The sequence below is a fragment of the Schistocerca cancellata genome, chromosome 2 (genome assembly GCF_023864275.1).
Source record: "Schistocerca cancellata isolate TAMUIC-IGC-003103 chromosome 2, iqSchCanc2.1, whole genome shotgun sequence".
Lineage (NCBI taxonomy): Eukaryota > Metazoa > Arthropoda > Insecta > Orthoptera > Acrididae > Schistocerca > Schistocerca cancellata.
This window is the reverse complement of record NC_064627.1, coordinates 341734365-341752527: the sequence shown is the minus strand read 5'-3', so window position 1 is coordinate 341752527 and position 18163 is coordinate 341734365. Positions and strand designations below refer to the sequence as shown.

Sequence of the window (18163 nt, the reverse complement as noted above, 5' to 3'; positions counted from 1 at the left end):
AGACTTGTGCAAGGCCTTGCATTCTCGTGGAGAAAGAGAAGTTGATTTTCAGTTTTTTGGTCAGTTCTTCAATTTCTTGAGGGTAGCACAGTAGACTTCAGAGTTGAGCATTGCACCCTGAGGGAACACATCAAACAAAATAATCTGTTCAGAGTCCCAGAAGACTATTACATGACTTTGCCGACTGGGGGTGTGGCTTTGAACTTTTTATTTGGAGGAGAGAGGGTGTGGCACTACTCCGTGGATTGCAGTTATGTTTGATCCCGTTTCATCACATGTGACAGTGGTCAACAAGGAATTATCACGCTCTGCCTCGTAAAGCACAAGCAATTACACACAGATGCTCCTTTGTTGTTCTTTATGGTCTTCTGTTAGACAGTGAGTGAACACCTTTGAGTACCCCAACTGATGGACGAGTGTGTCAGTGCTACCAACACAGATGTCCATTTGTGCAGCAAGGTGTTTCATTGTGATCTGTCGATCACCTCAAATGACAGTACCCGCACATTCCAACACTGCAGGAGTCACAGATGTGTGCGGCCAACACGAGGGTTGTCGAACAGGTTTACGCGACCTTGTGGCAGTGATGACAGATGCCCCTCTCAACAACTCACTGTGCTTTTGTTCACTAGGAACTCAATGACAGCTCTGCTTGGAATGCACCTCCATTACAGATGCCACTTTGAGGGCTACGTGTAGCACAGCCACCTATCAGGGGTTGAAGTGGGGATATTCCACAGTGTCCCACAACAGATTCTGCATTTGTGCCACTAAAATTGTCCAAAAAAAAGTGTTGTATTGCTCATTGAATGCTCCTTGTAAGTCGATAATTAGACGTCTGTTGCCTGTCTTCATTTTTATAAACAGGTTTTACAACCATATACTTCAGTCTTCCAGGAAATACACATTGACTCAGTAAAATTGATTACAAATGTTACTCTGGGGCGGTGCTACCAGATCGACGCAAGATTTTAGTACTTTGGTTGAACCGAGAGAACTACTACTTTTCACTGTCTTTTTATGATCTCTTTTACAGTTGAGTGGTAGAACTGGTGTTTCCGTGTGAGATATGCAATACCTTTCAGTCTAAATCTAGTTGATTCATTTGCTATAGACAATTTTTCTCCCTGTGTTTTCTATTACTGTTAAGAAGGATCCATTTAATTTTGTGGCCTGTGATTGGAATTGATGTTTTTCTTTCTCACTGCTTTTGTCATCATGGAGTTCAATATTTTCCTTACATAACTTATTCATTGAATGCATAATAGTGATGCAAATTAATTTTTATTTTTTCTCGCAATTTTGTTTTTTGTGTGCAAAGTACTTGATTTATGCTTTTTTTATGATATGGTGAAGAATTTTGCAACATCGCTTGTAGTGCATCTGTCAGCCTGGTTTGGACCTGTGATACATAAAGCTCTCTCTTCTGGTTACAAGACAATTGGATCATTGTTGTTAGTCAGTCTTTCTCTAGGCTTTCCCCGTCATTGATCCTAACGTTTAGTGAAGGACAACAGGATTCATTTTTTAGAAAAAAAAAATTAAATTTCTCTTCTACTGTTTATCCTTGGTAAACTTCTTACCATTGTTCAATACTTAAATTTTCTGTGAACAACCTAATTGTGCCAGCTAAACCTGATTGATGGGGATGCTTTAAAACTGCCATTTGACACCTAGTTTCTTTCTGTTTAAGTCTTATTGGTAACATCTATAATTACGTTATGAACTTCGGAATGTTTGATGTTTGTGGGGCATATACACTCTCAGAAATGCTAACCCTATATGTTTCCAACTACTGAAGAACAGCATTCAAAAGGCTATTCAGTGCACTACTTATTTATGTCTGCACTTTTTGTGTCTGTAGTCATTCCCCTTTCCATGCAATACAAATACAGTAATGCGATACTGACTTATATCCATTTAAGTAAATTGTTCATTTTTTGTGATTTCTGAATGATGTCTGTTATGCATAATGTATATACAGAAATACTTCAGAGTTTTCAGTTTTTGCTAGTGATAATAGGAGCTTATCTTTCTTAATTAACAAGTTTCTTAGTTTTGATGGAAAAGTTTTAATATATTATGATTATTGCCCTCTGCACTGTCTAAGCTGCCACTTTTTGTCTCTACACTGACTTACCACTGTGCCAGTACTTATTTGGCAGTCTGCCTATTGAAAACACACCCACACATAAAGTACTGGCATGTTAGCTTGACTAGGATATGGGTTTGTGTTGTTTGGAATCCTTTCCTAATCTGATGGGACTGGTTGCCACGCTGTTTGGTTACCTCCCCCAAACCTATCAAACAACTGTGTTGAAACAATATAAGGGCTATTGAATTTTGTTTAGTAGCCCTTTCCATGACCAAATTTACTTGATGACCAAAGTAACAGAAGCAGCATGCATTATGGTGCTTTTGTCTCACTTTAGCTTGTACTTGAATTGAATTTTATTTGATCCTGTAAGATTACATTGTGTACAGTAAATGTATGTGTAATATAGGACATGTTAAAGTATTAACATTCATTATCACTTATTTTTCTACACCTTTAGCTTACATTTTTACATAATTGATAATGAATAACGATATATACAAATTTAATGGCATAAGTATTCTGCAACATTGTAAAACTCTTTTTCAATGAGATAGTCTTTAAGTTTCTTTGGAAAGTCATTTTCAAGTACACTATCTTGCAGGTCTTTAGGCAGACTTCCTAGTAGTCTGATACCAGAGTACTGGGGTCCTTTTTCTAGCATTGCCAGTCGGTGGGGTATGCTACGTACTTCATTCTTCCTTCTTGTACTGTGGGTGTGTACACTAGCATTTGTAATCCAGTCCTCACTACCTTTTGTGATGTACATTATTGTTTTGTATATAAACGACAATGAAAAAGTTAAGATGCATAACTTCTTTAAACAGTTTCTACACGTTTCAGAGGTCATTCTTCTTAAAATGGTCCTAATTGCTTTTTTTTTTTTTTGTAATGTGAACACTCTTGTTTGTTTGAGTTTCCCCACACAGTCACTCCATACTGTAAGTATGGTTTGAAAAGTCCATGATACACTGTAGACAGAAGGTTCTTGTCTGAATACTGTGATAGCTCCATCATTAAGAATATGACAGAGCTCAGTTTCTTACAGACATTATTAATATGTTTTTTCCATTTCAGTTCATTATCCGCAAGAATACCTAAGAATCTAGCAGATTCTACTTCTTCCAGCCTTGTTCCATCAACCTCTATATCCATGTCTACAGCCTTCTCCTTGTTTTTAAACACTGCGTACATAGTCTTTTTTAGATTTATAACCAGTTCATTTTCCAACAACCATTGAGCTGTGACATTTGCAGATATGTATTCTCTTCTCTCAAGCTGTTCCATATTTGAGTCACTATTTAGTATTTTCATGTCATCAGCATACAATATTTTCTTTTCTTCCTCCTCAACACCAATATCATTAACAAACACATTAAATAACAATGGCCCCATTACCGAACCCTGCGGCACTCCATATTTGATGGGTTTGGTTTCTGATTGGTAAGAGTTTCCTAAATGATACACACTGCTTGCGGTTGCACAAGTATGATTTTATCCATTCACCTGGTTGCCCTCTAATGCCATAGTTGTCTAATTTTTGTATCAGCATTTCATGGTCATTGGCGTCAAAGGCTTTTGAAAGATCCAGAAACATTGCAGAGACAACCTTTTTCTCATCTAAGGACTGTAAAATGTATTCTGTTAGACTGGCAGTTGCTGATTCTGTAGCTTTACCCTTTCTGAAACCATGTTGTGAGGGTATGAGAATGTTATGTTTGTCCAAATAATTAACTAATCTGGTATACATAAGCATTTCTATGATTTTCGAGAAACCTGATATCAGTGAAACTGGTCTGTAGGTTGTTGGGGTCATCCTTATACCCTTTCTTGTAGACTGGCACCACCCTCATTATCTTCAGTTTTTCTGGAAAAATTGCATCTCTGAAAGAACAGTTTGCTATCTTCAGCAGTGGTGTTATTATCTGCTCACTTACCAGCTTTATTACATGATTTTATATTTCATCATCACCAGCTAATTTCTTGGACTTCAGTTTCTGTATAGTTTCCCGCAATTCATCTTCTGTGACTGGTCTTAAGAACATAATACTGCATGATCTTTTTGGTACCTTAATACCCTTCTGTTTTTTACTATTTCTTTCCAATTTTAAGTTTTCTACTACACTGATATAGTTTTTATTCAGTCTGTTAGCTATTTCCATACCATCTGTGACCACAGTGTTGTCTACTTTAATTGACCTAATACCTTCTTCTTTGTTTGACCCATCTTTTTCTTTTTTTTTTCAGCATTGATTGCATCCAAGCTGCCTTTGCCGTGTTTTTTGAGTTCGTTATGGCGGTGTCAATTGCTCTTGCTTTGGTTTCTCTTATTGTTTTTCTATATTTCTTTTTTGACATTTTATAGTTTTCAGCTTTGCCCATCCGTCTCAGATCCTGAAGCTTCCTTCGCTGTTCTGGTATTTCACTGGTAATCCACTCTGTTTGATCTTGCTGCCTTTCTTGTCTCTTTACTTTGGGAAATGCTACATTAAAATGGTACTTAATTGTTAAAATAAATGCATCATATTTTTCATTTACACTCTGGGCCTGTAGGGTTTCATTACAGGTTTCCTTACTTAACATTGTTCTAAAGATGTTGATATTTTGTTCACTGATGATCCTAATTTCTTTGGTTGTTTGTTTTGGTTCTGATATTGTGTCATTACTTCTGCAAAAACTGATTAGTTGTCCATGGTGATCAGATATTTCTGTATGAGCAGCATGTGACTCATAGTTACACATATTAGTAATTATGTTGTCAATAACTGTCTCACTTTGTGAAGTCACTCTTCTTGGTGCAGTTATTGTTACTTTCATGTTATGCTGTATTAACAATTCTTCAAAATCCTGTCTTATTTTTGTGCCTTTTCCCATGTCAATGTTGAAGTCTCCACATATAGTAAGATTTCTCTTCGTATTCATTCTCAATAAGCTAGCAATTTTTTTCAGCAAGATGCTAATATTGCCACATGGTGACCTGTACACACAAGAGACTTAAAATCCTCTGTGACTATACCAGTAACTTCAAAGTCTTTTTCTCCAGCTATGGGCAATGGAGCAGCTTCACTGTTTACATTCTGTAGTAGAGTACCTGTTTTAATATGTATACAAATGCCACCACCCTTATATTTAGATCTGCAGAAGTAACTAGCTAGTTTGTAGTCCTCTATTGCAACATTACGTATTTTACTTTCAGTTAGTCTATGTTCACTTATGCACAATATGTCTGGTCTTACTTCACTCAGAGGTACTTCTGCTTCTAATTTTTTGTTACCAAAGTATTGAATATTTTGATGAAGTACTTTTATGTAATTTTTCTTTTGTTGGTTTACATGTTGTGAGATGTATTCTGAGGCAAATTCTTTAATATCGTCTTTTTTTGTATGGTGCTTATATTTTTCTTTTCCAACTAGAGTGTATGATTTTTCACCCGCTTCAGGCCATATTAGTTTCCCTTGCTTCTAATGATTTTGCAGACATCTGCAAACATTCTGCTGAATGTTACAGACCCCAGTCTATTTAAATGCAAGCCATTCTTCGCTAGTGAGTTTTCACATTGGAATTTGTTTGGGTCTATAAAAATTGCCCCAAGACGATCACATTGTTCTTTAAGAGCACAGTTTATTTTGGCGATATATTTTTCCCTCACCGACATTCTGTTTATGCTTCCGCTAAGTGTCAGCCGAGATCCTGCATACATATTTCTCGCAGAACAAATCATGTTTCTTGTTTTGTTTGCCATTTCTTCCTCACTGCTGCTCCTTAACGAATTCGTTCCAACATGTATAAACACCCTTTTATAATTATGTCTGGTTTCAGAATCTGGTTCTGTAGTATCTTGTCTTGCATTTACCATATTTTTAAAATGTTTACCGAGTTGTTGTGTTCTAATTCCAGAAGAGATTTAGCCATCAACAGTGATATGTTATTTGGAGGCATGAAGGCGAGGAGAAACTTTCTCTGCCTGATACACAGATAGATAGAAATCAATGAAATATTGATTTAATAGAGTTACTACACATTGCACATTAACATAAGTCCTGTGTAGTGAAAAAAGTGTCTTAAACTTACAGGATTCGACTTAAAAATCTGCACCATTCACTGTCAGTCTAGTGTTTTTATCTTTTGCATTGCTGCTATACATTCTCATATGTTGACCAATTTACACTGTAATATTCTTCATTAGGTTTTGCTGTTGTGGCATTAGCATTGACCGGTTTGCAGATATCCAGTAATTTTTACCTTGTAAATTGGAGATTTTTTAAATATTATTCAAATCCACAAGTTATATTATGGCCACTTTTTTCAGGTATTTGAGAGTCCATGATGAATCTACCAAGAGATTGTGGTTCTTGTGGTCTGGTGATACATCAACAAGATCCATGGGAAAGTGCGGATGCATTGGTGGTTGTGCATTCTTTGGCAGCAATCGCAATGGACCAAGGTTCTTCAAACCAAGCAAACAAGATTTCCAGGATGGGATTAATGTAGCTTCTTTCAGGTCAGTAAAAGTCACTAAAACACAAGGAACTTAGTTTAATATGCAAGTAAAATTGTTGAATGAAGTGAAATAAACTTTTTAAAATTTAAAAATATTACATATTAGTACTTTCATTTTCTACATGTCAGGAAGTTAAATGTTGACCCTACACTACAAAACTCAGTTAAGTTACAATTAACACTAGAACTGCTATTATTTGGTCATGTGTGGTGGATCACTTATGACCAAGGTACCTTTCCATTTTATTATCCTGTGTCAGTGGCCACTAATAAATCTATTCTTTGAGATGCTGGATATTTTGTTATATTATCAACAAAATTAAAGTATCTTTTCTCAGATTATCAATAATCATTAAGGAAACTTAGATACATTTGCTGTGTGCCTTTACTGGCTAGCATCGCATAGTGAGCGCAAATAATACTCTATAGAGGTGCATTTATTGCAGACAGTTGTCTTACATGCCTGACAGCTAACAAATGATTTGTTTCCAGTACAGTTAGACTTTACAAGACAATATGTTCACTTTTCTTGTCTCTTAGGAATATCGTCAGGAGTACACAGGTACTAGTCTTTCAGATTGCTGTGTAGCTCTCAGCAAGCTCGTCCCCCAGCTGCAGTATGAAGTCCCTGCATTTCAACTTTTGCTTGTTTATAGCATTGTACAATACCCAGACCTTTATTCCAGCCAAATCCTGCATGTTGTAAACTGTGTGAACTGGCCAGTGTCTGCATGGTGCCTTGACTGAGTATTTGCAAGCCATTTGGTCAAGCATGTCCACTCCATATTTAGAGCAGTTATAAAATGTATCTGTGTCTGGCTTCTTTTTCAAACCATCCTCAGTTTTCACATAAGGATGCATGAGCTGAAAATCAGGACATTCTTGCTTCTCTTTCCCTGTAAAAAGTCTCTGTCATACCATTCTTCTTCAGCAACCCTGTGCTATTTAACTCATCTTTTGCCTTCTTTACTCAGACTGGTATTTCCCTGTGAGATCAATTTATGGCGCTCACATTACCTGTAGCACTTGCTTTCAAGGTTTCACAGACAGCCAAGGAGCCGAAAAAATAATCACATGTGACATTTCTTCCCTTGTGCACGTAAGGTTGCACCAACATACAAACGTAATTGTTACAGTTAAAGAGTGTGTCCATGTAACACATAGATGAACAATCATAAAATAAACATATGTATGTACGTTACTTCCTCATCGGTATCAGTAAATCATCATGTAGTGTAACATCAACTTCTGATGAAGAATATGAAACTACAGGGTGTGGCAATTCTTCCTGAGACGAAAACTCCACTGGCTAACCCTCAGGTTCATGAGCCAAAATCTCATTTTGGAATTTACAGTGTGGCCATAATAAATGTGTATGTTGCAAGCACTGTTTATACATTTAGAATCCATTACTAACACCATATTTCATGGAACTAATTACTGACTGGGCAGTACTTATGGACACATTCAGACATGTAGCAATCTGATCTCTCTCCACTCTAGTGCTGGAGAACTGTGACACCATCAGGTAGTGACATGTAAGTTAATTTTGAGAGCATTGAGCAAACACAATCTAAAAATAGAAATGAAGTGATACAAGATATGAGATCATCATATCGGCAGCAGCGCTGGGATCAGAACTGACAGGGCTGCAGTTAGAAATGAATCTGGATTGCTCTTTTTTAAGGTTTCGCCATAAATGGTAAAATTAAATGTGATCATTAGTTAATATATTTGATACAAAGTCACAGAAATTCAGGAGTCTAGGTAATGATACAAAATAGTGACCAACGAGGGTCCCAGCTGTGGTTCTAGTGTTAATTGACATATTTTCTGTACCCAGAACAAATGCTTGGGTTTCAGTAAAATTTTTGGAGATATGTCAATATCTTTGTATTCACCAATAGGTATACAGACTATTTTTTATGGGTGCTGTGAATCACATCATTCTGAAGAAGGGCACTAGGTGCCTGAAACCGGTTAAGGAAATAAAATTTCTTTTTTTCACCTGGTTGCTGATTATTTCAGTAAATACAAATACAGTTGCTGAAGATGGATGAAATACTAATATTAAAAGTCCCTGATCTTCTCTCATTATCCTCAGTAATTCACATTCTTGTATTATTGTAGACCTTCTGAATTAGCTGTATAAGATGTATTGGCTTGTCTCTTCTTCTTAATATCTCCCATAAATCAGGCTTTTTGCTGATTGATTGAGTAGTTATTTATAATTAAGTACTATCCAAAAAAAGATGCATAAATATTTAATCAGATCTTGATAAGATTTCAGCATTGTTCAGAGACTGGCATCTTGATCTAACTGTTCAGAAATATAAAATTTTGCACTTCACAAATTGAAAAATGTAGTTTACTGTGACCATAACTAGGTAGTCACTGTTGGAATTGACCAGCTCATACAAATACCTGAGTGTAACACTGTGTAGGGATGTAAAATGGAATGATCACATAGGTCCATTCGTGGGTAAAGCAGGTGGTAGACTTCGGTTTGTGGTAGAATATTGGGAAAGTGCAATCAGTCTACAAAAGAGATTGTTATCAAATCATTTGTCCGACCCATCCTAGAATATTACTCAAGTGTGTGGGACCCTTACCAAATAGGACTAACAGGGGGTATCGAACACATACAGAGAAGAGCTGCACAAATGGTCACAAGTTTGTTTAATCCATGGGAGAGTATCACAGAAATACTGAAGGAACTGAACTGGAAGTCTCAAATTAGACAAACTATCCTGAGAAAGTCTATTAGCAAAGTTTCAAGAAACAGCTAGGAATATACAGGGCTATAACAAATGATTGAAGCGATTTCATAAATTCACTGTAGCTCCATTCATTGACACATGCTCACGACACACTACAGATACGTAGAAAAACTCATAAAGTTTTGTTCGACTGAAGCCGCACTTCAGGTTTCTGCCGCCAGTGAGAAAAAATGGCAACAGGAGCCGAGAAAGCGTATGTCATGCTTGAAATGCACTCACATCAGTCAGTCATAACAGTGCAATGACACTTCCGGACGAAGTTCAACAAAGATCCACCAACTGCTAACTCCATTCGGCGATGGTATGAGCAGTTTAAAGCTTCTGGATGCTTCTGTAAGGGGAATCAACGGGTCGGCCTGCAGTGAGCGAAGAAACGGTTGAATGTGTGCGGGCAAGTTTCACGCGTAGCCCGCGGAATTCGACGAATAAAGCAAGCAGGGAGCTAAACGTACCACAGCCGACGGTTTGGAAAATCTTACGGAAAAGGCTAAAGCAGAAGCCTTACTGTTTACAATTGCTACAAGCCCTGACACCTGATGACAAAGTCAAACGCTTTGAATTTTCGGCGCGGTTGCAACAGCTCATGGAAGAGGATGCGTTCAGTGCGAAACTTGTTTTCAGTGATGAAGCAACATTTTTTCTTAATGGTGAAGTGAACAGACACAGTGTGCGAATCTGGGTGGTAGAGAATCCTCACACATTCGTGCAGCAAATTCGCAATTCACCAAACGTTAACGTGTTTTGTGCAATCTCACGGTTTAAAGTTTACGGCCCCTTTTTCTTCTGCGAAAAAAAACGTTACAGGACACGTGTATCTGGACATGCTGGAAAATTGGCTCATGCCACAACTGGAGATCGACAGCGCCAACTTCATCTTTCAACAGGATGGTGCTCCACCACACTTCCATCATGATGTTCGGCATTTCTTAAACAGGAGATTGGAAAACCGATGGATCGGTCTTGGTGGAGGTCATGATCAGCAATTCATGTCATGGCCTCCACGCTCTCCCGACTTAACCCCATGCGATTTCTTTCTGTGGGGTTATGTGAAAGATTCAGTGTTTAAACCTCCTCTACCAAGAAACGTGCCAGAACTGTGAGCTCGCATCAACAATGCTTTCGAACTCATTGATGGGGACATGCTACGCCGAGTGTGGGAGGAACTTGATTATCGGCTTGATGTCTGCCGAATCACTAAAGGGGCACATATCGAACATTTGTGAATGCCTAAAAAAACTTTTTGAGTTTTTGTATGTGTGTGCAAAGCATTGTGAAAATATCTCAAATAATAAAGTTATTGTAGAGCTGTGAAATCGCTTCAATCATTTGTAATAACCCTGTACTACAACCCCCTATGTATCACTCACATAGGGATCATGAGGATAAGATTAGAATAATTACTGCATGCACAGAGGCATTCAGACAGTTGTTCTTCCCATGCTCCATATGTGAGTGGAACAGTAAGAAACCCTAATAATGGGTACAATGGGACATACCATCAGCCATAGACCTCATGGTGGTTTGCAAAGTATAAATGCAGATGTAGAATGTTGTGTATTTACTTTATCAAAGACCTTTATATGATCTGTAAAAATATTTGTGTTTCTTTATTGGATTCCATGTGTAAATTGTAAGGGCATTGTCAACACATAAATACATAAAGTACAGATACAAAGATACATAAAAATACCCAATTACGCCTATAAATAGATATATACATTTCTTGCCTTACTGAGTTACTTATTTGGAAATTGTCTTTCACTGTTCTATTGAACATATTGTAAAATGCCTCTTAATTGCAGTAATCAGTCATTAACACAACTGTCAACATAAAATACAGGCATAGAGATACATAAAAATACACACTTACACATACAAATAGCTACCTACATTTCTTGCCTTAGTGAGTTACCTTTTTGGAAACTGTATTTCACTGTTGTATTAAACATATTGCAAAATGCCTATCATTAACACAATTGTCAACAAAATTTAGACATCGCTGTAGGTAATCCTTTATATTATGAAAACACTTTTCTAATAAATAATTTTTAGGGTATTCCTGAAGGCATGTATTTCACTTTTGTCTTTGATCTCTTGTGCTACTTAGTTAAATTCCATTACAAAGCTCACTATTTTGGGTTTTTGTTTTTGTTTTTTCTATTGAGATGTAAGTGATGGCTGGATCTGGTTCCATGTTCTTGTAGAGACCTTTTTGTTGGATGCTGATCAGTGTCCTTTTTTTTAAATCACTTTTTGCAAAATGTACTCATATGGAACAGGCAAGATTCCCATAGATTTAAACATTTCATTGGTGTGAGTTCTCTTGATACTTTTTGTGATAATTCATACAGCTCTCTTTAGTAGCTCAAAGATTTTTTGTCTGTTCTGCTCATTTGTTCTTGAGAACATTATACCATAACTCATCACAGAATGAACATATGGAAAATGTGTTGTTCTTGTGTGTGTGTTCCTACACTCAGATCTTATTGTTCTAAGTGCAAAGCATGCTGAAGCTATTCATTTCCTGAGAACAGTAATGTGCTCAGTCCATTTTAGTTGTGTGTCAACATGTGTCCCTAGAAATTTTGTTTATGATACACATTCTATGAGCTCATCTTTCACTTTTAAAGAGTTAATTTAGGATTTTTCTGATTATGATGCTGTTACTTACCAAACGAAAGCATTGGTATGTTGATAGAGACAAAAAACACACAAACACACACACACACACACACACACACACACACACAAAAATTACAAGCTTTCGCAACCCATGGTTGCTTCATCAGGAAAGAGGGAAGGAGAGTGAAAGACGAAAGGATGTGGGTTTTAAGGGAGAGGGTAAGGAGTGATTCCAGTCCCAGGAACGGAAAGACTTAACCTTAGGGGGAAAAATAGGACAGGTACACACTTGCACGCACACACACACATGTCCATCCGCACATGTACAGGTACAGGCAGATATATGTAAAGACAAAGAGGTTGGGCCAACCTCTTTGTCTTTACATATGTCTGCTTGTGTCTGTATATGTGCGGATGGATGTGTGTGTGTGTGTGTGTGTGTGTGTGTGTGTGTGTGTGTGTGTGTGTGTGCGCGCGCGCGCGCATGCGTGTGTGCGTGTGCGAGTGTATACCTGTCCCTTTTTCCCCCCAAGGTAAGTCTTTCCGCTCCCGAGATTGGAATGACTCCTTACCCTCTCCCTTAAAACCCACATCCTTTCGTCTTTCCCTCTCCTTCCCTCTCCTTCCCTCTTTCCTGATGAAGCAACTGTGGGTTGCGAAAGCTTGAAATTTGTGTGTGTGTTTGTGTTTGTTATTGTCTCTATCAACGTACCAACGCTTTCGTTTGGTAAGTTACAGAATCTTTGTTTTTAGATATATTTTTCCCACGTGGAATGGTTCCCTCTATTTAATTTGTTGTTGGCTACTCATCTGCATACGTACACAAGTTTTTCTTCAGCTTTGTACTTTAGTACCCTTGGTGAGTTTCCTGATTAGAATGTTACTGTCATCAGGAAACAATACTCTTTCACTGTGTTTGATACTCTTTTGAAAATCATTGATATATATCAAGAATAGTATTGGACCATGTACACTTCCCTGGGGGACTCCAATATTAATGTGTTCTGGGTCAGAAAAGTATTTTATGGTATGCCTGGAGTTGTTTGAGAGATCTCTACCCATTGTACTCTTTTTTAAGGTACGAATGAAACCAGTTATTTGCTATTCGTCTTATACCTAGAGCTTCCAGTTTATTTGACAGAATTGAGTGGTTTACTGTGTCGAAGGCTTGCTGAAATCAAGGAAGATGCCTGTTTTATGGTCTCCTTTATCTTGTGCTTTTACATGATCTCCTTTATCTAGCGCTTCCAGAACAATGTTTGTAAAATAAGCTATAGCTCATTGTGTGCTTTTACCAGGCCTGAACCCAAACTGTTCTTTACACAGAAGATTTTACTTTGTTAGGTTTCCATTACTTTTGAAAATGATGACAGTAAAGAGATTGGCCTAAAATTTTCTATATTCTCAGGGTCTCCTTTTTATGTAGGGGCAGGACCTATGCATGCTTTAGTGCCTCTGGGAAGCAACTGTGGAGAATGATTCATTTATGGTGTGCACTAAAGGGTCTTTGATACTGTCCTTACATGCCATAAGCAAGCACACAGGCACTTCATCTGTACCAGCTGGGTTTTTATTTTTTAGGTTCTGAACAACATTGCTTATTTCTTCTGAAGTGGTGGGTCACAGCATCATTGTGTTTGGAACATAGTTCAGTGTTTGTACAGGCTGTACTGTGTCAAAATTTGTTTGTACCAAATTTTTTTGGATCATGTATTGGGATACCATTTTGCTGTAATTGTATGTTTACTTGTTTTGTTGTTTTTCTATTTGTCTCATGTTTGGTGACGTTCAGGCTGTTTTTATTTCCTACTTTTTATATAATTTTATCATTTTGAGACCTTTTTGCTGTTCTAAAAATTTTCTGTATATGTTTTTGTATGTTTGGTAGTATTTTTGAAATTCATAGTTATTGTGGTTGCTTTTTTTATGCTGCTGAAGTGATTGAGTGAGTGGTACAGAGGTTTTCCTTAGCCCGTTGATCACCCAGTTACTTTTGGTTTGTGTTGTAGTGATTCATAGTACTTTTGGGAACACTTCTTCGAACCTGAATTTAAATTTCAACAGACACTTTGAAAACTTCCTATATCTACTAGTCTCCATGTACACTTCTTACCATGTTTAGTTGTTCATTTGCATGGTAAATTTAATTCTTTTTTCTTAGAGAACACCCTTCTCCATGTGCGTATTTTAGTTTTGCTTGCTACAGCTATGTCAAATTTTAAGAATATACTGGAATGATCAGAATGGCCCAGGTTACCTACAATTTTATCACAATTTTCTTTCTTCAAGTCAACTAGTATATGGTCAATGATTGATGCAGAATTCTTAGTTACTCTTGTGACTGTGTTAATGGTGATACACTGTAGCTGTACATAATGTTCAAAAATGTGTTGGAGGACCCATTTAGGTTCATTGTGTTGATGTTTAAATCTCCACGAGTGAGAATTTTGCCCTTAAGAAAGTAACAATGTACTTGGATTAGTTTTGCTATGAATGTATCTGTGTCACCACTGGGAGAGTGATAAATACATAGTATAGTTAGTCTATGATATTTGCGTCTTTCTTATTTCTATAGCTGATAATTGTACGTGTTTTTCTTCACTTAATGAAATAAAATCTCTTCTAACTTTATACATAATCCCTTCCTTTTCATTTACACATGACCCACCACTTGTCATAGTGGTTCTACTATAATGGCATGCTAGATTATACGAGTTTAGAGCTACATTTGTAATTTCAGATCCCTACACCAAAGTTTTGTTATGCAAGCAAGTGAGTTATCAGTAGTCTGCAGTTCCACTTCTAGCTGTTACACTTTATTTCTTATGGGCTAGATATTTTGGTGGTGAACTTGAGAAACACTGAGCACTTCTTGGAGTCTTCTCATTTTTCTTGTCTTCATCTAAAGAAACATTTGTATGTTTTGACTCCTCACTCCCCTCCTTTTTGTTCTGCAACTGCTGGCAATTCTATTGCTTCTACATTTTTTGAGGTGTTTTTGTCTGTCCTGTTGAGTCTGGTGATGGCAATGCAACGGTGGGTTTGATTTTGAAGTTATATTGATGTTTTATTTATTTATTTCCTTGGTTATCATGTTTGCCAAATATTCTTTACCCAAGCCATTCACATGTAGTCCAAGTTGTGTGGAATCTACACCCTATAGTACTCACGTCAATGCTTTTCACATTTTTAAAATGTCTGCAGATTTTAGAAAACTGATTATTGGCACTGTGTATTTCTGCATTAGCACACGACTGCCTCATAAGATGCGGTGATGTGGAATATTCACTGTTGACTTTTGTATTTGTGAGATTTTTCAGACACTGTTTAAGGTCACATGTAGTACTTGCCATTTCGTTTTGTATGTGTTGTTAGAACCTCCCAAAAGTATGACAAAGTCTTTATCATCTAGATTTTTTTTACCTCTGTAAATGCAATCATCTTTTTAATTTCACCAAATGGGGCTTCTGGTTTTACTATACCACACAAATATATATTAATTTATTAGCAAGACCACAACCAAGGCTGTCTGAAAGCTCAGTTTTCAATCAGATTTTGCAGTCTTGAAGTATTTTGTGTCATTTCACTGAACACTTCAGCACAACTTTGGTTTGGTAGTTTTGCACTGTCCATGTTTGCAATTGGTTTCTTATTTTCCAGCATAGATAAATTTTCCTCTTTTGTTGTATTCAAATTGTTCTTTTCCTCACCTTGTTCATGAGAACTGCATAGGCATGCCCCTTCACATTCATCAGTAGAAAATACTTGAAATAATTTTTCGTGTACAAAGTTTGGACTACTTTTATCCGCTTTTCTGTATTGGTCACATTATCACATGAAAATTTCAGCGTGTTCAGTTCACGTTTATCGAACTGTCTCCATTTTTAAAGTACCAATAATAAACTGTAAACTAGTTATGTGTTCATTCAGTTTGCAATTTTCGTCCTTACGTTTTTCACATGGTTTCCTTGAACAGCAAAATTGAGGTTTTTTTTTTGGAAAAGCACATGCTTAACTCTTACCCTTGCAACCTGAATCCTTTTTTTTTTCTCTGATAGAGAAAGCGATGCTTGCATTTACTAAATTTATCTCTCTCCTGGCAACAGTCTTCTGTGTCTGCTACTTGTTGGTTGTTGTTGTTGTTGTTGTTGCACAAAAATCTTCATTCTGACATTGGTAAACTTTGTATTTGTTGGGATGTAATTAATCAATAAATATTGTATACATTCCTTTGTTTTGTCACTAATACATATTCAGATATCTAACTCCATTTCACCTGCTGTATGGGTACACATGAGATGATCATTCACTTCTGGCGTCCGAATAGTAACTGTGTTCTTAATTATTAAAACTTCGTCTTGGTCAAACTGATCATTCCTGGAATATCTAAATTGATAATGTGATCAGCAACAATGTAAATGTCTGTTTCAAGTTGAGTATCATCAGTCTCAACAGTACCTGTAAAATGTCATTGTGAAGAGACAAAGTTTTTTTCCAAAAAACTGCCAAAATCACATCTTTTGGAGCATCCGTTGTGTTGTAAATATCATGTCTTAAATTATTAAGCTGACTTCCACAACTGGTGAAGGCCTGCAGCTCTAGGCTATGTATTTATACATTTTAAAATTTGTTACTGTTAATGCTCTTCTTAACAATGTTTACACGTTTCCCACTTATTATTTTTCGTCTTTCCCTTTGTTCACTCAGGTGAGATAGAGCCAAACTCATTGTAATTTAAGCATCGTTTCACTTGATCTAGTGGTTGCTGTCCTTTGACTTATGGTGTAATTTTTGTTATTTCTGTTTGGTGGTGACTTTACAGTGCTGTCATAATGCCACACTTTTCCTTAAACACTTAACCATTTCTCACACCATAACATAGAAGTATTTGTGACAAAGCAAGCTGGGATACTTTTTACTTCCCCTCTTGTTTTGCCATCTGCCGCCTTAAAATTCATTTTTTCAATTTTGACTAATTACCATTAACATATGCGAGTATAATCTGCATTTTCACAAAAGTTTCAAAGAATGTAACACCAGATCTAATTTTGTGCCTAGTTTTATCTATGTAATTGATTTTCTAATTTATTTTGACTATTACTAGTTAGTATCTTTCATTATAGGGCAAAATGGGTAATTGTTTCATAACTTAAATTCTATTGTTGACATATAAACAAATATAAATTCTGTACTAATTATAAACATTTGGAGGAACAACTAATAGTATTCTTAAAGGATCTATCTGGCTCTATTCGAAAACATGTTTGCAAAGCCAGCTCTTAATTAATTCCAAAGTAATTTCCCGTTTCATCAAGAGTATTGTTTGCATAACTATATCTGTTAAACAAATAATTCGGCCTAACTCTTGTAGTAGAAGAAACTTTAAAAAGAACCAATTTTTCGAGGTATACAGTTAATTGAATAAGTTAAGTTTTAATTGTAATTTCTTTAAATTAAACATCGAACAATGTGTAGTTTCAGCACCTATTATTGTGAGGATCTATAAGGGCCCAATTTTTTGTCCTGAGACAGTCAGTCCACTGCCAAGTTTCAGAGGAGGAACCTGTGTTGGTCAGAACGGCAACAATGCATCAGTTTAACAGTGAAATAAGTGTTACACCAATAGGACTTGTGGTGAAACAATGACAGTGTATGCTCCATACGTACCTTTCTATTCTTCAAGAACAGTGAACTTCGTGGTTAGGTTTCTACTGTTCATAGATGTTCAACAGTAAACTATTGTAGCAGTATGTGGTTGTTTTTTTGGCCTGCTAACTATTAATGAGGCTTGTAGGAAGTTATACAATAGTGCACTGGCCATATTAAATCTGTATATGGAGGGGGGGAGTGAAAGTAAAAGACTGTGAAACACAACTGTACATCTGTCAGCTACATCATTTACAGTAGACAGAAGTTGTACTTCCACAACCCATTCTTCAGCCAGTTTAGCAGCCAGTATGTTGACACTGAGGACTACAGATGGAAAAATAAAGCGGGCGAACCATTACGTATTGTGCATGAATTCTCTTCTGCCCCATCTGTTATGTAATGAATGTGATTCATTCAGTGTCACCACATCTGGAAATCTCTTTTTTTTATGAGAAAATGTTCTTGAATAGACTTTTGCTGTTTCTTCTTTCATGCAGACAACAGATTGTGAATCTCT

The 18163-nt window shown here is 36.7% G+C and overlaps 1 protein-coding gene across 1 annotated transcript in view; it reads left to right on the top strand.

The window, feature by feature from the left end:
- LOC126161731 (transmembrane protein KIAA1109) overlaps positions 1 to 18163 on the top strand; it is a 493460-nt gene that overhangs the window by 142048 nt on the left and 333249 nt on the right. The window contains exon 24 of the mRNA XM_049917765.1: positions 6405 to 6596. Within this exon, the coding sequence (XP_049773722.1) occupies positions 6405 to 6596 (192 nt within the window). The remainder of the gene's footprint in view (positions 1 to 6404; positions 6597 to 18163) is intronic.